This window comes from Malaclemys terrapin, chromosome 21, assembly GCF_027887155.1.
Source record: "Malaclemys terrapin pileata isolate rMalTer1 chromosome 21, rMalTer1.hap1, whole genome shotgun sequence".
Lineage (NCBI taxonomy): Eukaryota > Metazoa > Chordata > Testudines > Emydidae > Malaclemys > Malaclemys terrapin.
The window spans coordinates 7,319,741-7,335,059 of record NC_071525.1 but is presented as its reverse complement, the minus strand read 5'-3'; the positions used below and the strand labels follow the sequence as shown (position 1 = coordinate 7,335,059).

Sequence of the window (15,319 nt, the reverse complement as noted above, 5' to 3'; positions counted from 1 at the left end):
GGTTCTAGTCCCTGCACTAGCACTGCCCTGCTCTGTGACCTTGGGCAAATTGCTTCCCTGATCAGTGCCTCAGTTTCCCCTTTGTCTCGTCTATTTAGCTTGTGAGCTCAGGGAGGCAGGCTCTGTCTTTCCCTCTGTGTTCATGCAGAACCCTGCACAACAGGGCCCTGATCTCAGCTGGGATCTCTAAGTGTTACTATAATACTGATGATAACTTAAACCTGTCTGAGCTTTTGAAAATGTTGACCCTACTAGTTTATTTTTTAACTCTCCAAATCATGTGCTGTAGGGTCTGGGAGGGGAAGGAAAAACACCTGATTTTAGTGTTCCGGGGCTGGACACTGAAAATCAGCCTGCAGCCGTAGTGAATATCCCTAGTTTGATACAGTCACAGTAAACGTGAAACCAGAGGTCCTGCCATTTCCCCATTCACAGTCCCATGTGACGAGCCTGGCAGGACAAACCGAACTCCTATTTCTCGGCATGCAGTCAGAGCAGGAAGGGTGTTGGGTTCACTCAGGAGCCAACCTTGGGAGGAGAATTTGGGGGAATTCTTGCTGCCTGCTGATCAGTTCAGGATTCCTGCCTAGAAATCTCCACTGGGCGAACTCCCGTCAGGTGTGTTTGGCTTTTTCTTTTTCCCCCTTGTACTTTAAATCTCCCCTTTGTCGTGTTTGGAACAATGTGTTTGAGGAATTTTGCTTGTAGAGAGTTTGCATCAGTGGACACCCGCGTGCATTAGTCTTGATTGTGCTACTTTGAAAATCCAAGTCCTCTTCACCTAAATCTCTCTGGGCCAGATCCTCAGCTGGTGTAAATCTGCTTCGCTCCAGTGACCACAATGGAGCGACACCAGTTTACACCACCTAGGGATCAAACTCATTGACCTCAGTGAAGCTACATCAATTCCCACCCCAGCTGGGAACGTCTCTGACTTTCGCTAGCTCTATCCCTCCCTCCCGCCCCGGATCACCTTATCCCAGGCTCTGATGCCCATGGCGAGGTCCAAGATCCAGTTCAGGAGCTGTAGAAGTAGCCGGGTGATATTATCCATTGACCCAGCTCTGTTTTCCTTTCAAGTCTGTTGTTGTCGTATGGGGTTCCAGGAAGCCCCTGCCCCATCGCCCCCAAGAGGGACAAGCGGCCGGATGGCTCAGTGTGAGAGCGGCTGCAGGGTCAGGGTTTGCTTCTTGACACTTTGCTCATGGCAGAGAGAGGAGAAATCTCAGCAAGTCAGTGTCAGATCTCTTGCACCATCACTGAGTGGAGGAAATTGAGACACTTGACTTCACCACACAGATATTATCTCTCACCAGCGTGCTCTTTTCTCCCCCTAGCTGAGCAGAATGAAGCTGTTGGTTTGTATCTTCTTGGCCTCTCTTGCTGCTGCTGCAACTGCACATCTACACTCAGACCCGACGCTGGATAACCACTGGGAGCTCTGGAAGAAAACCTATGGCAAACAATACAGCCACAAGGTGGGCTCTGTGCAGCTGTGGGGTTAAAGTGGGGGAGGGGGATTTCCGTCACCATCTCCCCTCAGGTCAGCAGGTATCCGGGATCTTGGCATGCCAGTCCTATGCCAGCTCTCACTGAAAACGCTGCCTCCTGCTCTTCTCCTGGAGATTGCAAAGCTCTCTCTGCTTTCAGAAGTGTATTCAGTTTTAATTGGGCCCTGTATGTACCCTCCACCTTGCCTAAACCATCCCGGGGGTTAGCTCATTTCTTCAAGCGTGTTGTGTTTGGGATATATTAGAGCCAGGTGACATTGTTCACGAAACTCTTCTTCTTCGGTTTTGGCAATTTTTTTCGCTCAAATTAAAAAAAAATAAGATGGAAAGGTGGGAAAAAATGGTTCATTTCAGCGTTTAATAAATGAACCGTTTTGACTTGTCCTTTTGGAACGCCATTTTGTGTAGGAATTCCCCTCCATTCTATTAACAATAACTAAATAAAAAGGTTTTAAAAACCCCAATTGAAACAAAACGTTTGACCCAAATCCAAAAATCTTCAACTGATTTTCAAAACATTGTTTCGTTTGGCTACAAGGTGTCATCACTGTCCTGCTGGCAATTACATTCTGCCAGCCTATAATTCACCCATATGATTTAATTGGATATAGTGTGATTCTTCTCTTTTTGTCCTACCCTGTTGTGTAGTGTTGCTGTGTGCTGTTAAAAAGTTTCTGCACACCACTCCAGAACTGGCTGCATTTTGAGGTTGGGGAAAGACTCAATCTTGCCACGCTTAACTTGTTAAGACTCCTCTTGATTTCCCAGGAAGTTTTGCTTGAGTGAGTGTTGCAGGATCTGGGCAACATTTTTGCAAAGCTCTTAGAATCATAGAGTCATAGAATATCAGGGTTGGTAGGGACCTCAGGAGGTATCTAGTCCAACCCCCTGCTCAAAGCAGGACTAATCCCCAACTAAATCATCCCAGGCAGGGCTTTGTCAAGCCTGACCTTAAAAACCTCTAAGGAAGGAGATTTCACCACCTCCCTCGGTAACCCATTCCAGTGCTTCATCACCCCCTTAGTGAAAAAGTTTTTCCTAATATCCAACCTAAACCTCCCCCACTGCAACTTGAGACCATTACTCCTTGTTCTGTCATCTGCCACCACTGAGAACAGCCGAGCTCCATCCTCTTTGGAACCCCCCTTCAGGTAGTTGAAAGCAGCTATCCAATCTCCCCTCACTCTTCTCTTCTGGAGACTAAACAATCCCAGATCCCTCAGCCTCTCCTCATCAATCATTTTTGTTGCCCTCCGCTGGACTCTTTCCAATTTTTCCACATCCTTCTTGTAGTGAGGGGCCCAAAACTGGACACAGTACTCCAGATGAGACCTCACCAATGTCGAATAGAGGGGAATGATCATGTCCCTCGATCTGCTGGCAATGCCCCTACTTATACAGCCCAAAATGCCGTTAGCCTTCTTGGCAACAAGGGCACACTGTTGACTCATATCCAGCTTCTCATTCACTATAACCCCTAGGTCCTTTTCTGCAGAACTGCTGCCTAGCCATTCGGTCCCTAGTCTGTAGCAGTGCATGGGATTCTTCCATCCTAAGTGCAGGACTCTGCACTTGTTCTTGTTGAACCTCATCAGATTTCTTTTGGGCAATCCTCTAATTTGTCTAGGTCCCTCTGTATCCTATCCCTGCCTTCCAGCGTATCTGCCACTCCTCCCAGTTTAGTGTCATCTGCAAACTTGCTGAGGGAGCAGTCCATGCCATCCTCCAGATCATTAATGAAGATATTGAACAAAACCGGCCCCAAGACCGACCCTGGGGGCACTCCGCTTGATAGCGGCTGCCAACTAGACATGGAGCCATTGATCACTACCTGTTGAGCCCAACAATTTAGCCAGCTTTCTATCCACCTTATAATCCATTCATCCAGCCCATACTTCTTTAACTTGCTGGCAAGAAGACTGTGGGTTCCTGGGGGATAAAAAAGTGCTGTAGAAAACTATAACTCATTTATACTGCAGATGGTTTCCTCTGGGCTACTGCATAGTAACGTGGGGGCTGTGCTTTGGTTCCAGAAAGAGGAAGGGGAACGGCGCGTGACCTGGGAAAAGAACCTCAAGCTCGTTATGCTGCATAACCTCGAGCACTCACTGGGGCTGCATTCCTATGAGCTGGGCATGAACCACCTGGCAGACATGGTAAGTTAAAAAAATAGACCAAGTGACAGGGCATCTGGGAATTATCTGTATTTCCCTGGGGGTGCTGTGGCCAGAGAATGTAACTGAATCAGGGGCAGAATAAGCGCCAGCCAATCCAGGGTCAGTATGAGCCCTGCAGAGGTAGGCCCACAATCCACAGCACCCCTCTGCGTCCTCCAGCAGCAACCTGCCCCCGTCACCATTCCGAGAGCTATGCAAATCTTTGTTCTACTTGCTTGGGTCAGGGCTGTGTGTGGGAAATCTGCCATCGGGGGGTAGTCCTGATTTTTTAAGTGCAGGTGCTCCACCCCCTGATAGCCCGCTGCTGGGCTGACCCCCTCCCCTCCCCAGCATATTTCTGTATCAAATGGCATCCTCCAAGCAGCGTGATCTTGCACATACAGTGCATGTGAGGTCAAAAGTGTGGGACTCTCATTCCCGTAGGTTCCTGCTTCTATACTTTACTGTGTCTGCCACCCTCCCTTATCCCCATGAGAAATGTCACGTGTGGAATAACACACGACCTGTCTGGTAGGCCGTTCCTGGTTAAAGAAGTTGCTCCTTTAACTGAAATTGCAGGGGCTTGTGTGTCAGATCCCGTTACTGCCAACGCCAAGCATTCAGAATTTAGGCGTCAGGCGCCTAAAATCATGGTGGGGTTAAAAATCTTGGGATTTAAAAATTGTCTAAGTCTGGGGGCTCTTTTTATTTGCCTCTGGGTTTTGTGCTTTTAAGGGTTATGTTTTCCTGCAGTTCTCCACAGCTATACGAGAGATGGAAACTTTAAAAAAAAAAAGCTGAAATTCTTGAAATTCTTGTGCAATCTCACAACCTCCCCCCTCCACATTGGTGCTTTAAGGAAAACACCAGATATTGTGACACTCTCAATAAAATCAAGAGACTTGGCAATGCTGGTGCTCCTATGTGAAGAAGAGATTTTTTTGGTTTGGGGGCTGAAAAATCAATCAATCAATCAATCAAAAGTTAGTTTCAGATGGACCTGAAATGGCAATGGTGAAATGAAAAAAAGATAAAAATAATTCATTTAGGGTCGGACAACATGTTTAGTTTAGTTTTCTAGATTGTTTTACCTTTTTAAAAAAAATAAATGAATAAAATGGAAGTAAAATTTGAACTGAAAAGTCATTTTGAATCCAAACATTTGGACTAGTTTTGAATTTTTTTTTCCCGGCTGAAACAATTTTGGAAATTCAAGGTGAGTTCACACAATGTTTCAGTCAATCCAAATATGCATTTTTCAGATAAAAAATATTTGTTTTTGTCTGAAAACTTTCCGGCAGCACTACTCCTGTGTTCTATCCCAGCAATGTCCTGGGGGAGGAGGATTAGCACGTGGAGAATCACAGAATCCAGAGTTCCCGGCAAACAAAGCTACAGCATGGGCTATTGTGTCAGCCAGGCTGATCTCCGGCATTCAGGCGTGCTCATAGTTTCACTGCATAAAGGAAAACACTGTATCAATGACCAAGAGTTGAACCTGAGCTGCAGAGTTTGTATCCGAATGTCCCCAGTGTTCGGGGCCAGTCTGTACATCGAAGGGGACGTCAGTCTGAAGGGGTGTGTGTGTTCTTTTAACTAGACCAGCGAGGAAGTGGCTGCTTTGTTAATGGGAGTGAAAATTCCCCACCAACCTGACCGGAATTCCACCTACAGGCCACGCCCTGGCAGCAAAGTGCCTGACTCCATGGACTGGAGGGACAAAGGATGTGTTACGGATGTGAAATATCAGGTGGGAGGCTCAATCTGTTCCCCTCCTGACATGGGTGCCCATCGCAGCAGTGACTGAGCGCATCTCTCTGGCTTTTCAGGGGTTCTGTAGCTCCTGCTGGGCTTTCAGTGCTGTCGGTGCCCTAGAAGCCCAGGTGAAACTGAAAACTGGAAACCTGGTGTCTCTCAGCGCACAGAACCTAATCGATTGTTCCACTATGTATGGGAACCAGGGCTGCCTGGACGGATATATGACCAACGCCTTCTGGTACATCATCAAAAATAAAGGCATTGATTCAGATGCTTCCTATCCGTACACAGCTCAGGTGGGTATCCAAGTTTCAGACAGACACATGGAGGGTCTGTCTATACTGCACACTAAGCCCGGGTTCTGACTCAGGTTTGAGCCGAGGCTTCCCTTCCATCCACACACAAATCAGCCTGACTCAGGTCAGCAAGTGCTCAGGGCCCAGGTCCTACGACACCGCTAGAGGGGTGGGTCAGAGTCCGAGTCCTGCTGACTTGGGTCCAAACCATGTCCTTTTGCAGTGTGGACGCAGCTCAAGCCACAGACCGCAGTCAGAAAGTCTGCATGGTGCAGTTAGCATGGCTGTGAGACCTGGATCCAGCAACTGTAAACCCAGGTTTACAATGCAGTGTGGATGCTCAAGCCTGGGCTTGGAAACACTGGGTATGTCTACACTGCAATGTAAGCGCAGGGTTTGAACTCAGCCTCAAGCCTTACCCCCCTTCCATCTACACAGGAATGGAGATAATCGAGGGCTCGGACCCAGGAAGTTCCAAGCCTGAGTCAAGCTGGGACTCAGGGTTCAAGCCCTGTTGCTTTAAAAAAAAAAAAAAAAAAAAAAATTAATGGAGATATCCTATCTCCTAGAACTGGAAGGGACCTTGAAAGGTCATTGAGTCCAGCCCCCTGCCTTCACTAGCAGGACCAAGTACTGATTTTGCCCCAGATCCCTAAGTGGCCCCCTCAAGGATTGAACTCACAACCCTGGGTTTAGCAGGCCAATGCTCAAACCACTGAGCTATCCCTCCCCCCTATGCAGCATAGATGCAGCCCCACTGGATTCTTGCTCTGGGTGTCCACCCAAAGTATCTCACAATCCCACAGGCCCACATTTTTTGTCCTTTGGACAGTCAAGTTTGGGTGGACAGTCAAGATTTCCCGTGGTGCACTGTGAACAAAGGGCTGGAGCGGCCACATTTTGTGAGGGTGCTAGGAAGTGTGGGATACGGTGCTTGGACTCTACCCTGCATAACGCAGTGTAGATGCTGGAGACCCAGGTTGGGACCCAGGGTTCGACATTCCTAACCTGGGGTTACAAATGAGTGTAGACGCTCAAGCAGTAGGTTACCGAACCCAGGATCTGCTAACTCTAGTTCTACTAACTCTGGGCTTGCATTGCAGAGGGTTTGAGACCCTGCCCCTGCTAGGTCCCAGTGCCCAGGCTCCAGCCTGAGCCCAAAGGTCTATACTGCAATTGTATAGCCCTGTACCTGAGCCCCAAGGGCCTGAGTTAGGCGTCACAGGCCAGCTGCGGGTATTTTATTGCAGTGTAGACATATCTTTTTGTGGCCTGTTTTAATGGGTCTTTCTTTGATGTTTGTATCAACACAAAGACCAGGAGAAGGGATCTTCAAGGCAGTGTTCTCTAGTGGTTAGAGCAGGGGGCCTGGGAGTCAGGTCCCCTGGGTTCTAATCCCAGCTCTGGCGAAGAATGGTGTCTAGCAGTTAGCACAGTGGAACTTGGAGTCAGGACTCCTGGGTTGTAATCTGAGTTCTGTGTGTTCCTCACTCTGCTACTCTGTGAAACCTAGATAATGACACTTCACTCCATCTCAGCGGGGGTGGTGGAGGCTTTTAATTAATTAATGTTTGTATAAGTCTCGTAGATCCGCAGATGAAAGATGCTACACAAGTGCTGCAAATTTTTATTGCTGTCATAGATTGAGTCCTCACATTTCTTCTTACCGGAGTGATGGGAAAGGAGAGATACCAGCATTGGGGCATCGCAATTAGAGCTGGGTAAAAAAATTTTGGCAAATAGTTTTCCAAAAAATTCATTTTTCTGGGCACTGAAATTATAAATTCGACCCACATTCAGCAAATTTTTTTGGGGGGGAAAAACCCCTCATTCCCCCCCACCCGGAAATGTCGAAATGCACTGTTTTGGCATTTCCAACATGAACCATTTTGACCCCTCATTCTGAAATGACATTCAAAAGGTTTATTTGACCCGAATGAATTTTATCTATTTATTTATTTATTTTCAGTGAAAAAATAATAATGAAAAAATTCTGCTTCGATTTGAAACAAACAGATTTTTTAAATTTTATTTTTCCGGGTAACTCACTGAACTGAAAAATCGATTAGTCCCTCAGCTCTGATCTCGATGCCCAGAGGCAGAAGGAATGCCCCAGAGGGAGCAGCAGTGGTCTAAGAAATGAAAGATTCAGACAATGGAAGGGAATAGAAGGGAGATAAAAACAAATATTGCGAGTGGGTTGGATGTTCATGCCAGAGGCTGAAATGTCCCTGTTTCATCTGCTCTTTGCTTCTGCCAGAGCGGAACGTGTCACTATAACCCTGCTACGCGAGCTGCCACCTGCTCCAACTTCGTTACACTCCCGCATGCCAATGAAACAGCCCTGAAGGATGCCGTAGCCAATATCGGACCGGTGTCAGTCATCATAGATGCGGCACAGCCTTCGTTTTTCCTGTATAAGTCAGGTACGTTCTCTAAGCTAGACCACCTTGCGCCCGGTGCTGTACGTAGTTTGAAGCAGTGATGCCTTTGCTTTCTGTGGACTGTCTCTTTAAATTGGAAGAGGAATGTGGAGGAAGTTGCTATTTGATCTGCAGCCTGTTACTGAGGAGACGCGCACATCGTGCTCTTCCCATGGAGACCTGGCTTTCGTTTCCTTGTTTTTTCCTGGAATCTTTTGGACCCTCAGTAAATTGCAGTAATTATAAAACAAAAGCCCCAGGCGGGTGAAAGCACGTTTTGCTGTTTGTGAGTGGCTCCATCATGTGACTGCTTGGTTCAATGTGTGTTACATGTCCCCCTCTAGCAGCTGGCTAGAGGATAAAAGCCTAGTACTGCTGGAAGCTAATCTCTTTTGTTCTATACATATGGTAAGTCTATACTGCACACCACTGCTGGTGGCATGCAGGATAGGTGTAGCTACACACAGCTGTGAAAAGCAGCCTGTGTCCGCACTGCCCTGTGTAGCTACGCACAGCAGTGGAAGGTTCTGATGCTGAAGGCAGTGGGAGCTGTCGGAGTTTTTCCCCACTACCTCCCGCTGCTGGAGACTTTCCCTACGGCAGAAAAAGGCCACAGCAGCAGGGAGGTAGCAGCATATGACACTGCTGAAAATAGCAGTATAGACAGGGGAGGCCCTGCTTGGGCATGTAGAGAGCCGTGTAGGGCATATACCCTAAGGGTTCAGGTGTGTCTTTACTCCCCTAAGCCGTTTACACCTTTGTTTATACCTGTTTGGAGTGTGTGTGGAGCGTATATAGTCTATACGCTGCCATAAGGACTGTGCAGTGTGGACATACCCTTAGATTGGAAGCTCTTTGGGGCAGGGATGATCTTTTTGTTCTGCGTTTGTACAGCGCCTAGCGCCATGGGGCCCTGGTCTATGTCTGGGGCTGGTAGGTGCTACTGTAACACAGATTAATGATAACAACAAATGACCGGAGATGCTCCTTTAGCTCAAAAGGTGCTTCAAGGGCTAATGACCCCAGGTTCAATTCCTGCTGGTGTCTTAGTGTGTGTCATTAAAATAGCACCTGTAGTGAGTCGGTGTGGCTCCCCTCCTGCCCAGAAGAGGGAGCCCACGTGCCGGCACCAGAGTGGGTGGGACCACCACCGCCTGTCCCCGCCCCCCGGAAGTCAAGGGGCGGGACAGGAAGTATAAAGGCCGGCCGCCAGAGCTCAGTTGGCGGCCAGCCACCACAGGGAGCAGACGTGCGGCCGGGAGCTCCCGGCCAGGAGACCGTCGAAGACCCTAGCTGGCCTGAGCTACCCCGGGCCCGCTACGAGGAGGAGCCGCCGGAGCCCGTTCACGCCCGCCACTGGGAGAACCCCTGGGAACCGAACCCCGCGAACCCTGAGGGTGAGACTGGACCCGAACCCCTCAGCCCCTGCTGCTATCCAGAGGAGCCGCCTGAGGACCATTGGCTGGACTTCCCGGCAGAGCTACCAGACTTGCCGCCGAGCCCGGGCAGAGAGGAGCCCATGCAGGTGGACTGGCCCGATCCCGGCGCAACGACCGAGGTAGGCTGGGAGGGGGATCACGGAAGTAGCCCGGGGATAGCCGACCCCGGTCCGGCTGCAACTGAGTGTGAGCCTATGTCAGTGTGTTGCGGTCTGGATACCCCACTGACCAGCAGCGGCAGCAACCGCTGTTAGGGCCCCGGGCTGGAACGCAGTGGAGTGGGTGGGCCTGCGTTCCCCCCTGCCACCCTCCGTACGGGTGGCAGGCTTCCCCCTCACCCAACGCTCGGCTACAGAAGCCTGGGCCTTGAACTATTTGCCTGCTCAGCCCCTGCAACAAGGGCCTGAGCTTAACTGTGTTTGCCCCGCCCTGATCCAGGGCCTGGGCTTTGAACTGCTTGCTCGCTCAGCCCCTGCAACAAGGGCCTGAGTTAACTGTGTTTGCCCCGCCCTGATCCAGGGCCTGGGCTTTGAACTATTTGCTCGCTCAGCCCCTGCAACAAGGGCCTGAGCTAACTGTTTGCCCCGCCCTGATCCAGGGCCTGGGCGCTGAACTATTTGCTCGCTCAGCCCCTGCAACAAGGGCCTGAGCTAACTGTGTTTGCCCCGCCCTGATCCAGGGCCCGGGCGCTGAACTATTTACCCGCTCAGCCCCTGCCATAAGGACCTGAGCCTGTGTTTGCCCCGCCCTGATCCAGGGCCTGGGCTCTGAACTATTTGCCCGCTCAGCCCAGCAAGCAAGGGTCTGAGCTAACTGTGTTTGCCCCGCCCTGATCCAGGGCCTGGGCTCCTGAGCTTTAACTGTGGTTGCTCCGACTCTGCACCAAAGAGCCGGAGTTTCAGGACTAACTGACTGCTTATTCCCAGAGTAGTGAGTCGGTGTGGCTCCCCTCCTGCCCGGAAGGGTCGAGCCCCGGCTAGGACCTACTACAGCACCCCAGTGTGGATCCTTCACTCATGTTGATGTAATGCCAGTGTGCTGGGGTGAGCAGCAGGGACTGGAACTTCTGGATCTTAATGCATGAGCCTTTCTTGCTGGAGCTAAAAGACCCAACCTCTTTTAGCCAAGGCTGTGACAGGCTCATCAACCGTTCTGTGGCCCAGGCACCACTAGAGGGAGACAGAACGCCCCACCGAGTCGGCGTGGCTTACATTATTCTGTGTTTTTTTTATTCGTTTTGTGGGTTGTATTTACCTTCACCCTAGCGAGCACCGTCCACAGGTGCTGGAATAATTTGTACAGTGGGGGTGCTGAGAGCCATTGAACCAAACTGTAAACCCTGTATATGATGGGAACCACTTCAAGCCAGGGGGTGCGGCAGGGTCCCCAGCACCCCTAGTTCCAGCACCTCTGGCACCGTCAGACATTGTGGGGCCAATTTTATGCTGCACCAGACTCAGCTCAGGTCAGCTCTAAAATGGCCTTCAGCCCAGTTCTGGGGTTGAGACGGCTCGTGGGATAATTTAGGCAGTCTTGGGTGTTGCATAAGATATGGCAGCCCAAGTCAAGCTACCTAATGGGAGCAACACCCCACAGACTTGCTATAGACCCTAACCCCGGCTGGAATGTCCCCTACGCCAGAGCTTCCCGAACGAGGCCTCCTAAGACAGTTTGTGGCTGTCTGACTCGGTTCCTGTGCTGGGGGAATTCTCCCCTGGCTCGATTTGGGGCCTTTAAGGGAACATTGTGAGGAGACCATAGTGGGAGGAAGATTCCTTCCCGGTGTTTATGGGAGTTGCGATACTGAAATAGCTGAAGGGATGGATGGGTAAATGGAGCCTTTCATTACCGGGGCATAGTTCAGCTGTACCAGTCAGACGGCCTTCTCTAGCTGACATCTCTTTGGTGGCCTGTAGAGAGTCTGAGTCCAGTTCTTGGGGGCAGGTGCCCACCTCACACTAGCCATGTTGGCCGCCTCAGTAGGAGAGCCAATGATTGTACAAGGCCATGGAAACTAAACTTCCCAGTGGACAGCGTGCTGGACTGGGGCTTAGGAGAGCTGGGTTCTATTCCCAGGGCAAGTCACTGCCTGCTCTGTGCCTCAGTTGCCCCATCTGCCCAATGGAGAAAATGAGACTGACCTGCTTTGTGATCTACTGACGAAAAGAGTGAGGGATTGTTATTATTACCCCCTTACAGGGGACCAGGTTAGAGGCATGTTGGTACCATGTGGGTGCTGTTGCTCACAACAGCTTTACCGAGCAGAGAAGTCCCTGCTGGGTTTTTTTCCTCCCACGTGATTGTGCATTCTTTCCTTCCAGGAGTCTACGATGATCCACGTTGCACTCAAGAGCCGAATCATGCAGTTCTAGTTATCGGCTATGGCACCCTGGATGGGAAGGACTTTTGGCTTGTGAAAAACAGGTAAAAGAAAATCCATCACTGAGCCGTATATATCTATAGACTAACGTGCTCCTGGGATAGGTGTGTGGCATGAGTGAGCTGTGTAGAGCTGTGCATGTATGTGTCTGTACTACTGTGAATTGGATGCACTTTGTTAAACAGCTTGAAACACATGAGAAAATGGGGGAGGGGAACCCTGCCTATAAAGAAAGGTGTTTTATTCTCTTAATATTTAATTGTGTGTTATTTCTCCTTCCAACAGCTGGGGCGTAAAGTTTGGTGACAAAGGGTACATTCGAATGTCCAGGAACAAAGGAAACCACTGTGGGATTGCCAGCTACGGTTCTTATCCACAAATATAGCGAGATTGTCTGCTTCAGACTGCACTCTGGAGATGTGGTCTGTTAAACTGCTAATCTTAGCCTTGCTGTAATCTAGCTGCTCTGTACGGGTTCTAATGGCGAAATCCTCCCATCAGATCCATCTGACGGATCTGAGACAAGCAGCTGAAAGATGAATGATCATGATTGATCTGGTCCAGAATTTGGGCACATTTAGCTCACTCTCCCTATCCCGCAGGGGTGTTTGTAATTGATTAATGTCTATGCATTGCTTTGCGCATGTGAAGCTTATTTCAGTGCCAAGTATTGTCACTGCCGCTGTCTCAAAATGTGTTGGAGTGAAGGCCGTGTTGCCTTGATAAAGCTAGTCCATGCGGTAGAGTTGCCAAAGCCACATCAGAGATGGAGAGGCAGCTACAGGTATCGATTTTCCACAATACAGGTCACAAAGCAATCATTAGCAACCCGGAAGATCAAGCAAACTATGGACAGTCCTTGGAGGAGGGAACGTGTTTTCCAGGGCTACACAAAATTGGGTTAGTATCTTGCAATGCTGCTCCCATAAGCCTTATGCAAAGTCATTAGCATGCCAGCAGTCAGAAATGACCTGATATCGCCTTGTGCTACGGAGAAGTCCAGCCACAGAACCAAGTGCTGCTGCTGTTATAAATTGTAACCTACAGAGTGAGGTCAGCCTTTGCACTCGCAGCGCTTGGACCAAGGACACGGTGCAGAGATGAAAGGCCTGTTTCTCTCTTCCACTGCACAGCCGTTTACCCCTGTGCAAAGTAGGTGTATAATGTTGCTGAATCAGAAGAGCAGCAGTTTTCAGCCGAGGTATCCATGGCTGCACATGATGCACAGTAGCAGGGAGTCAGGCCCAAAGGCTGTAAATGTAGCTGCAGGTATGGGATGAGCGATTGAATGAGCAAGAATGCAGGGAAAGGGTGAATCTGGAATCCACACCCCAGCTGCAAGTGCCAGCACGGCACTGGGAATCACATCTGCTCCCCTGCTCTACTCCAAGGAGCCCTGCTTCCGGATCTGACCTACTTTGCCCTACTTCGGAATATGATTTGCAGACACCTATAGACCGAATCCTTGCGGGATACAGTTTCAGAGTGAGGTCACACATGAAATGCATTCTCGTCTCTCCAATTCAGCAGTGAGGTTGCTGTGACGATCCAGATCTAATCTCATCTGTAAACAATGCATGTAATAGAAATTACACATCCTCCTCCAAAAGGAAAAAAATATATTCAATTGTCTGCGAAGTTTAGACTCAGTCTGTTCAGCAGAGCCAGGTGTGGGATAAGGGCCGGTGCAACCACTAGGCGAACTAGGCGACCGCCAAGGGCGCCTAGTGGTTGATGGCGCCTAAAAGCCCGCTCCAGCAAGGAGGTGGAGTGGAGGTGAGCTGGGGCGGGAGGGTGCGGGGAGGGCCGCCTGCAGTAACGGAGGGGGAGCACACAGAGGAATCGCTCCCCGCCCCAGATCACTTCCACTCTGCCTCCTCCGCTGAGCACAGAGCCCCCTCTCTAATTCTCCTCCAATCGGCCCCGCAAGCCTGGGAGGGGAGGAGAATTAGAGCGGCGCCGGCGTGCTCAGCGGAGGAGGCGGAGCGGAGGTGAGCTGGGGCGGGCTCCCTGGGTGGGGTTAGCTGCAGAGGGGGCTCCCTGGGTTGGGGGCTCCCTGGGTGTGTGTGGGGGTGGCAGGCGGGGTTAGCTGCCGCAGGGGGGCCTCCTCTGGTGGGGGGAGGCGGGTAGGCGTGGTTAGCTGCCATGGGGGCAGGGTTAGCTAGGTGCTGGGGGTGGTGCAAGGTGGAAGTTTCGCCTAGGGCACCGGCCCTGTGTGGGATACTTAGTGAGTGACAGAAATGCAAAGCCACCCTGATTACAGACGAAACTAACTCTTGGGCCCTGATGCTGCAAAATCTGATTGAGGGTGGAGCTCTGAATCTCTGCAAAACCCCAAGAGGGCTCCATATGGGCACAGGGGTCCACTTGAATTAATCAGGTTACGAGGTCAGGGCTTTAGTTAATCAAAGGGAAGCTGATAAAAATGTGGGATCCATCAGGGTGTTGCAGGGCCAGGTAGAAAAACGATCACTGAAAGTCTGGTTACTGCGGGCGAGGGAGGCGGGGAGGCGCCGGGTCATCACCCGCCCCAGCCTTTACTCATCCAGAGCCACCTCCTACCTTCATTGGGTGGCTGCAGCTCCCAGCCCCGGCTCCACAGGCGAGTCCCTCCTGACCCGGGTGTCAGGGGATGGAAGGGGAAAAGCAGCGAGCAACAGGGGGGCATCAGGAGTGGATGGGGTGGGGCCTCAGGGGAGGAGTCAAAGTAGAGATGGGGCTTTTGGGGGAAATAGGCAGGGCAGGGGAGGTTCTGGCACACACACACACACACACACACACACAGAGCCCTCGGCAGGATGGACCCAGCCACATTATGGGCCTGGATCCCATTTGCACTATGGCCTCTTTGCACTGGGTAGAGCAATGTACAGGTGAGTCCCTTCTGACCCGGGTGGCGGGGGGTGTAAGGGGAAAAGCAGCGAGCAACACGGAAAAGGGGAAGAGGAGTGGATGGGGCAGGGCCTCAGGGGAATGGGCGGGGCAGGGGCGGTTCTGGCACTCCTGCTGGAGTGTCCGGTTTTTAAATACAGTAACTCATCGCTTAACATTGTAGTCATGTTCCTGAAAAATGCAACTTTAAGCGAAACGATCTTAAGCAAATCCAATTTCCCCATAAGAATTAATGGGTTAGGTTCCAGGGAAATTTTTTTCATCAGACAAAAGACTATATTATATAGCAGGCATAGGCAACCCTTCAGAAGTGGTGTGCCGAGTCTTCATTTATTCACTTTAATTTAAAGTTTCGCGTGCCGGTAATACATTTTAACGTTTTTTAGGTGGTCTCTCTCTCTATAAGTCTATATATTATATAACTAAACTATTGTTGTATGTAAAGTAAACAAGGTTTTCAAAAT

General features: G+C 50.3%; 1 protein-coding gene across 1 annotated transcript; it reads left to right on the top strand.

The window, feature by feature from the left end:
• The first annotated feature begins 490 nt into the window (after positions 1-490).
• On the top strand, positions 491-13,597 carry LOC128827192 (cathepsin S-like). The gene is made up of 8 exons (XM_054010984.1): positions 491-618; positions 1,338-1,478; positions 3,545-3,667; positions 5,268-5,417; positions 5,497-5,721; positions 7,982-8,147; positions 11,905-12,007; positions 12,249-13,597. Exons 2-8 carry the CDS (start codon positions 1,347-1,349, stop codon positions 12,346-12,348), a joined length of 999 nt encoding a protein of 332 aa, XP_053866959.1. The 5' UTR covers positions 491-618; positions 1,338-1,346; the 3' UTR covers positions 12,349-13,597.
• Positions 13,598-15,319: the final 1,722 nt, after the last annotated feature.